This window comes from Capsicum annuum, chromosome 9 (assembly GCF_002878395.1).
Source record: "Capsicum annuum cultivar UCD-10X-F1 chromosome 9, UCD10Xv1.1, whole genome shotgun sequence".
Lineage (NCBI taxonomy): Eukaryota > Viridiplantae > Streptophyta > Magnoliopsida > Solanales > Solanaceae > Capsicum > Capsicum annuum.
In genome coordinates this window covers 216,452,777-216,461,021 of record NC_061119.1, presented here as the reverse complement: position 1 = coordinate 216,461,021, position 8,245 = coordinate 216,452,777, and the positions used below count along the sequence as shown (strand labels likewise).

Here is an 8,245-nt window from a genome sequence, read left to right as displayed (position 1 = left end):
ATGTAAAGATTTCGTCATTTTATGCAATCACCTACATCCCCCCATTAGCCCAAGAGAATTCTCATGTGGGTTGAAATCATAAATTTTTGGCCATAATTGCAATACTTTGCACTCAAATATCAACTTATGCAATCACTTACATCCTCTTATTGGCCCAAGAGATTCTCATGTGGGTTGTAATCATAAATTTTGGGCCCTAATTGCAATACTCTGCACTCAAATGTCAACTTGTGCAATCACCTACATCCTCTCATTGGCCCAAGAGAATTCTCATGTGGATTGAAAGCATAAATTTAGGCTTTAATTGTAATACTTTGCACTCAAATATCAACTTATGCAATCACTTACATCCTCTTATTGGCCCAAGAGATTCTCATGTGGGTTGGAATCATAAATTTTGGGCACTAATTGCAATACTCTGCACTCAAATGTCAACTTGTGCAATCACCTACATCCTCTCATTGGCCCAAGAGAATTCTCATGTGGGTTGAAAGCATAAATTTGGGCCATAATTGCAATACTTGGCACTCAAATGTCAACTTGTGCAATCACCTACATCTCCTCATTGGCCGAAGAGAATTCTCATGTGGGTTGGAATTATAATTTGGGCCATAATTGCAATACTTTGCACTCAAATGTCAACTTGTGCAATCACTTACATCTTCTCATTGGCCCAAGAGCATTCTTATGTGGGTTGGAAGCATAGATTTTGGCCATAATTGCAATATTTTCACTCAAATGTCAACTTGGGCAATCACCTACACCACCTCATTGGCTCAAGAGAATTCTCATGTGGGTTGGAATTATAATTTGGGCCATAATTGCAATACTTTGCACTCACATGTCAACTTCTGCAATTGGCCCAAGAGAATTCTCATTTTTTGGGTTGAAAAAAATAAATTTTGGGCCTTTGAATCTTAAGAAACTAGCCTATGAAATTAGTTGATTTACAAATGCTGATTGGGCCTACAATTGATTTATGTATTTTCTTCGCTCGAATTGTGAAGTTGTGGATGTAAGAAAATTAACATTGTAAAATCAGGATCAGAGATAATATCAAGATGCAAAATCTAGTTTAGTAAATAAGGATAATTGAATAAGTGCTCGAGCCATGTTGTAAATTAATGAAGGACTAGGTCTTCATCTCTATTACATTTTTTTAAGGATAAAAGCTCAAATGTGTAATCGAATTATGAGAAATGATCTATTCACATCTCTCTTTAATAGTTGGCCATAAATATATACATTTGGCCCTTTGATGTTACTAAAGCATTAACTCCTCTCTCCCCGACCTGGTTATATAAATCAATTTTTTGATTTTGAAATGCCTGATATGTTATGTATCATTCAATTAAATCGTTACATTACCCACTCATTCCATCTAGTTTAACCAATTTCTTTTATTTTTTAACTCATTCCGCGTTATGAACTGGCTCAACTCTCCTTTTTACCAAATCCTTACTGAAAAATATTTTAAATCATCCATTACTAAATATATTCGAATATACCAAGACATTAATGTTGCACAGTGTATACGTCCTTTAGTTCGTAAGCATTAATGAGTAGTCAGTTAAATATCTTTCGTCGATAAAATTATATCACGTATATCAAAAATTCAATTCTATATATAAGTCAAATTTTATTTTCTAAAATGTACATTGACATCAGTTAGGTTCTGTGGTAGTTTGGTGCTCCATATACGTTTCTCCTTTATACTAATAGTATTAGTCAGTCTTGCACAGTTTCTTGTCAGGCGATTTATGTTGCTTTCGATTGTGTTTTATTGTATGTGGTGTGATGCTTTCTCTAGTGCTTGTTAGATCTCTATTCTTCTTGCATGTTCTTTGATATATGTTATCTGAGCCATGAGTGTTTTAGAAATGAGAAAGCCTCTTTACATTCACGAGACAGGAGTAAGTTACGCATACACTTTATGTTAGAGCTCACACAGTTGAGATCACCATTGAAAACAATGGAGAAAACTCTAGAGCTATAGAGACGAAGAGAAAGAAAAATATCAGAAACTTTCTTATTATTCTGTCTCTAAAAACATCTATGGTCCTTTTATATTTACAACTCAAAATATGAAATGGAAAAATATAAAATACTGATAAAGAAAATTAAGTGGGCTCGGGCACAGTAGTCTCAAATGGGCTCCGTGTAAAACTTGGGTCTGGGCCAATGTTAACACCCCCTCAAGCTGGAGGGTGTTAACACACCCAACTTGCGTAAAACAATGTAATGAAGAGGACCACTCAGCGGCTTGGTCATGATATCTGCAAGTTGAGCAGCAGAAGAAATATGATGAAGAGAAATCAGCAGGGCATGCAAGCAATCCCTGACATAGTGACAATCGATCTCAATGTGCTTTGTACGCTCATGGAACACCGAATTCTTGGAAATGTGTAGGGCAGCTTGGCTGTCACAAAAAGCAGGAACAGGAGCAGAAATAATCAAACCCATGTCAGCAAATAATCTAGTTAACTAGACCTCAGCAACCACTTTACGGAAAGCACGATATTAAGCTTCAGCTGAGGAAAGTGCAATTGTAGGTTGCTTCTTACTTTTCCAAGAGATAGGACAACCACCAAGAACAATGTAATAACCAGTAAAAGACCTCCGAGACAGAGGGCAAGCAGCCCAATCAGAGTCAGCATAAGCACAAATGGAAAAATTAGATGTAGCAGGTAAGAAAATACCTTGATCAGGAGCATTCAAAAGATAATGAAGAACATGAATGCCAGCCTTCATATGAGCAGCACAAGGATCCTGCAAAAACTGGCTAAGAATCTGGACGACAAAAGATATATCAGGCCCAGTGTGTTAAAGGAAGTTGAGTTTCCCAACTAGATGCCTGAAAATAGATGGGTCAGGTAAAATATCATCCATAACAGGACCAACTTGACTGAAGGTTCCAGGGGAGAAGCTACAGGGGTGTAGTTAGAACAACTGAACTCGGCCAACAAGTCAGATGCATACTTGTGTTGGTGAATAAGGAATCCAGTATCATGAGAAATAATTTCCAGTCCTAAGAAATAATGGACCAAACCCAAGTCCTTAATCTTGAATTGATGATCAAGAAAGAATTTGAGGTTGATAATTTCAGATACATCAGAACCAGCCAACAGAATATTATCCATATAAACAACCAAAATAACCAAAGAATCCTCAGAATATTTAGTGAACAAAGAGTAGTTATTTTTGCTAGCAATGTAGCCTCTTGATAACAACGCTTAGGCAGCTTGGAAAACCACTACCCGGGTGCTTGTTTGAGGCCATACAAGGACTTCTTGAGTTTACAAACTAAAGGAATTGTACAAGAAGAGGTGGCAGTGACCTGAAGTTCAGGGGGAATCTTCATGTAAAATCCTCATAAAGGTCCCCATGCAGGAAAGCATTGTTGACATCCAGTTGAAAAACAGTCCATTGATGTTTGGCAGCAAGGGATAAGAGGCACTTCACAGTGGTGAGCTTGACCACAGGTGAGAATGTCTCATGATAATCAATGCCTTCTAGTTGGGTATCACCCCTGATGACTAATCTAACCTTATACCTCTCAACAGTACCATCAACCCTTTGTTTGATCTTGTACACCCATTTACAAGGAATAGCCTTCTTATTAGAAGGTAGGGGAACAATGTTCCAAGTATGATTAAGATCAAAAGCTTTAAATTCTTGTAGCATGACCTTTTGCCAAGCAGGACTAGAAGTAGGCTGTTGGAAATACTGAGGTTCATGCAAATGTATAACAGAACTGGAAACCTTGGAATTGACTTGAAGTGGAGGTGGTGGGAAAATAAAGGAACAAATGTAATCAACTAGATGAGAAGGTGGAACATGTGGTATAGTGATTCTTCTAAGTGGAACAGGGATGGAAAAAATATGAGGAGGAGAGGAGGCAGCAGGTATGGAGGCAGTAGTAGAATCAACATAAGGAGGAGGAGTAGGAAAGGGAGAAGGAGAAGGGGCATAAGTAGTGAAAGGAAAAACATGTTCATAGAATTTCACATCTCTGGAATAGAAAACTGAATGGGTGGACAAGCTAAGAAGTTTGTAACCCTTCTTACCACAAGGGTAACCTAAGAAAACACATGGAATGGATCTAAGTTGGAATTTATCTCTAGAAGATGGAGGAGAAGTTGCATAGGTAAGACAACTAAAGCTTTTCAAATGATCATATGGAAGGGGGCAAGCATGAATTTTCTCAAAAAGGAAAGAATGATGTAAAGGGACAGAAGGTAATCTATTTATCTAATAAGTAGCAGTCAAGACACACTCACCCTCAATATTTTAAAGGAAGTTTGGATTGAAAAACTAAAGCCCTGAAAACCTCCAAGAGATGTTTGTGTTTTCTTTCTACAACACCATTTTGCTAAGGAGTGTGAGGGATGGTGGTTTGGTGAAGAATCCCATGAAGTGCAAATAATGACTGGAGATCAGAACTTTGTCCCAACTAAAAAGTATTATCTGATCTAAAAACTTGAATAGAGGTATGAAAGTGGTCTTTGACCATGACAACAAAGGCTTTAATGACAAGAGAAGCACCAGACTTAGAAGACAATAAGTGAGTCCAAGTGACCCTTGTAAAATCATCAACCAGAGTTAAGAAATATTTAAAACCATTATATGTTTGAGTGTGATAAGGACTCCAAATATCAATGTGGACAAGCTGGAAAGGGGAAAAAGATTGAGTAGAACTAGGTGAGAGGGAGAGTCTATGTTGCCTAGCCTTAGGACAAATATCTCACACAAAATATTGAGTGAGAGATATCTTACCAGATAAGAAATGAATGGACTTCATTTTATGATAAGGAATATGACCAAGTCTTTGATGCCAAAATAAACTATTTTGATTCAAACCAGGAGAAACGGAATGATACATGGATGAACTACAAATAGCAGATTCTAAAATACTAGAGGAGACAGATAGGATAAGGGAATTTGCAGAAGTAAAATAGTACAATCCATGTGCATCTTTACCAATTTCCAACTACTTCTTCAGAGAAGGACCCCGTAATATGCAGTTAGAGTTGGTGAAAATTGTAGTACAATGGAATTGAGAAAGTAGTTTATGTATGAAAATGAGGTTGAAATGGAAAGAAAGGACTAAGAGTACATTATGCAAGGTCATGTCTGGTGTCAAATGTAAATAACCAGTAGATAAGACTTTGACTTTATACCCATTAGAAAGACTGATTAAAAGAAGTGGGACTAAAGGGGTAAGATCATAGAGAAGATACTTATGTGGAGTCATGTGATTAGTTGCTCCAGAATCAATTATCCAAGGATTTATACCTAAAGTAGCTTCTACAGATGCATGAAAAGCAGTGATAATGATACTGGGATCATTAAGCACACCTGTATAATTTGCGAACTCTTCAGACGGAGGAGTGAAAGTGGTATGACTGCAAGAAGAAGAGTTGTATAGATACTGCAGGTGTTGATAATGCTGGAACTGGTCCTTGGTTAATCTGTAATCCCCATCATCAAGTTTCACAGGAGAGGCTAAAGGATTAGCACTTGGGGTATCATATTGAACAAGAGATGCAGACTTTTTCATTTTTGTAAACTTAAAATCTGAAGGAAAGCCATAGAACTTATAACACTTGTCAATTAAATGACCAGATTTCTTGCAGTATTTACAAACAAGGGTGGAGGAACCAATGTTTCGAAAGGGGGTTCTCCTGACATCAGAATGGATTTTCCTAGCATTATTTGTCATGGAGGATTTCTTAGGATCAAATTGAAACCTTTGAGTAAACCCATGACCAGATGAGTTGTTGGGAGACATTGTATTGAAGGCAGTTGAGTAATTGGAGAAACTAGAAATTGGGTTCAATGATTCCTATTGTTTCTCAACATGTTGTAATATAGCATAAGAGCTGCTACAGAAAGGAAGAGTGGGCAACATCAGTAAATTGCTCTTACATAGAGAATATTCATCATTTAAGCCACTAAGGAACTGAAACAATTTCTGTTGTTTCATGAATTTTCCTATGGCTCCAAGTGTACATACAGGACTAACATAAGATGTACTGAGTTCGTCCCAAAGGTCACGTAGCCTAGTAAAATAGGATGCAATGTTTGAAGACCCTTGGATTGTTGAATTAATCTTTTTTAAGATTTGTATATACTTAGTCCCATTAGATTGACCAAACCTTTCATTAATATCCGACCAGATATCCTTGGCAGAGTCAAAACTCATAACACCAGTGGACAGGTCAGTGAAAAGAGAATTGGTGATCCAAGCTATCACCATGTTGTTACAACGTTCATAGAAAGAAAAATAGGGTGAATTGGGGGCAGGCTTAGCCAAATCCCCAGTAACCAGACCTAGTTTGTTCTTAGCGGACAAGGCAATCATCATGTTCTTTCTCCAAACCACAAAACCATTCCCATCAAATGGTGGAGAAACCAAGTGAGTCCCAAGATTATCCGAAGGATGAAGGTACAGAGGATGAGTTGGAGAAACAAAAAACTCATCGAAACCCTCAGTACTAGTTGCAGTAATCGTCTACATATAGTCTATGAAACTAAAACAAAATGTACATGTACCACTAAAATACAACAAATTTGGACATATACTACGAGAACACAGACGTAAGATAAAAAAATGCAGAAAATAATAGTTTTACATGAACTATAGGAGCAAAACTTCGAAATACTGAAATATCAAGTTAGATCCAGCCAAAAATACATAAACTATGAGATCACAATCCACAAATGAGATAAAAAAAATAGATGTGAACATTCTCCATCGATGATGTAAGCCGTAACAAAAAAAAATCATTACCGCTTTCTTCGCAACCTGAAGAATCAAGGCCTTGAAATGTAACGACTGCTGATGGAAGAAACCCTAAATTTTTGGCTACAAAACTCGAAAATCGCAAGATACCAAGGCAAAAAAACCCGTTAAGGGTAGTATCAGAAGATAGAGGAGAGAGAGAGGATAACGAATCCCTACTCTGATACCATTTAAGAGCTAACACAACTGAGATCGCCATTGAAAACAATGGAGAAAATCCTAGAGTTATAGAGACGAAGAGAGAGAAAAATATCAGAGACTTTCTTATTATTCTGTCTCTAGAAGCATCTATGGTCCTTTTATATTTACAATTCAAAATATGAAATGGAAAAATATAAAATGCTGATAAAGAAAATTAAGTGGGCTTGGGTACAGTAGTCTCAGATGGGCTCCGTGTAAAACTTGGGCCTGAGCCAATGTTAACACTTTACCCCTTAAACACCACCAAGTGGGAATACATTGAGTATAATATTGTTGTTGTTGTCACTATGCTCAAGATTCACTTTTGGAATCAAACGTTTTTTATATAATGGACACTTGAAAACACACAGAGCTTTATATATATATATATATATATATATATATATATTTAGAAATATTTTATCATATGTTTAGATGTTGAATTAAAATATATCATAATTTGAGTATCGAAATAAAATATATTGATAAGTTTAATTGATGCATTCCCACAATTTTACTTGGTTGATTCTCACCTAAAATAAAATTTCTCATGCAGTATCCACAAAATGACAATGGGACAGCTCAGCCACAATCAATATATTTAAAATTTTAATATTTTATTTATTTAAAATAAATAAAACAATATTCCTACCCATAATAAGAGAACTTTTCCTTCAAAAAAGTATAAAGAGAACGACTTTGAATTATAGTGGAATTACTTTTATCTTAAAAGTCTTTTGATATGAAAATTCACACCTAAAACAATTTTAAGTTGATTAATTAAATATAAATTACTTTTCACTATAAGGTATTCCTTTATTTATTAAATTTCATTTCCACTCAAAGACCTTCACAAAAAATTGGGACAAAGGGAGTAATTGTTTCTCCGTTTGCTTCGATTTATTTATCACACTTTCTTTTTAAACCTGTTTAAAAAAGAATGAAAAAGAATACTCTTTTCTTTTTTGATAACTCTTAATTAATATTTTCACGTGTCATGTTTAAAATTATAAAATTAAAAGAAACTTTGGTGCATTTTACGTATTTTTAACTAAGATCACAATATTCAAAAATGTTCTTTATTTCCTTAAATTTTGTTTCAAGTTAAAATCAAACAAACATATCGAGAATAATATCTCAAACTTTGCACTCTTTCTGCATTATTTTGTTCAATATTTTATATTGAGAATAATATTATGGTTCTTTATTTATGATGGGGGACTAATATTCTCCCAACATTGTACACATAGAGTGAAAAAA

General features: G+C 35.5%; 1 protein-coding gene across 1 annotated transcript; it reads right to left on the bottom strand.

Annotated features, from left to right (window-relative positions):
* Positions 1-2,520: 2,520 nt before the first annotated feature.
* LOC107841096 (uncharacterized mitochondrial protein AtMg00810-like) lies at positions 2,521-3,140 on the bottom strand. Its single transcript, XM_016685099.2, has 2 exons — positions 2,898-3,140; positions 2,521-2,790 (listed from the first exon to the last, which is right to left on the bottom strand). The coding sequence occupies exons 1-2, from the start codon at positions 3,138-3,140 to the stop codon at positions 2,521-2,523; spliced, it is 513 nt and encodes a 170-aa protein (XP_016540585.2).
* Positions 3,141-8,245: the final 5,105 nt, after the last annotated feature.

Bases quoted from the DNA above. Each gene is read 5' to 3' on its own strand.
- LOC107841096 (XM_016685099.2), bottom strand. From the start codon at position 3,140: ATGGATAATATTCTGTTGGCTGGTTCTGATGTATCTGAAATTATCAAC. The intron at 2,791-2,897 runs GTCCTGTTATGG...TTTGTCGTCCAG, and splicing joins TGGAACCTTCAGTCAAGTTG to ATTCTTAGCCAGTTTTTGCA.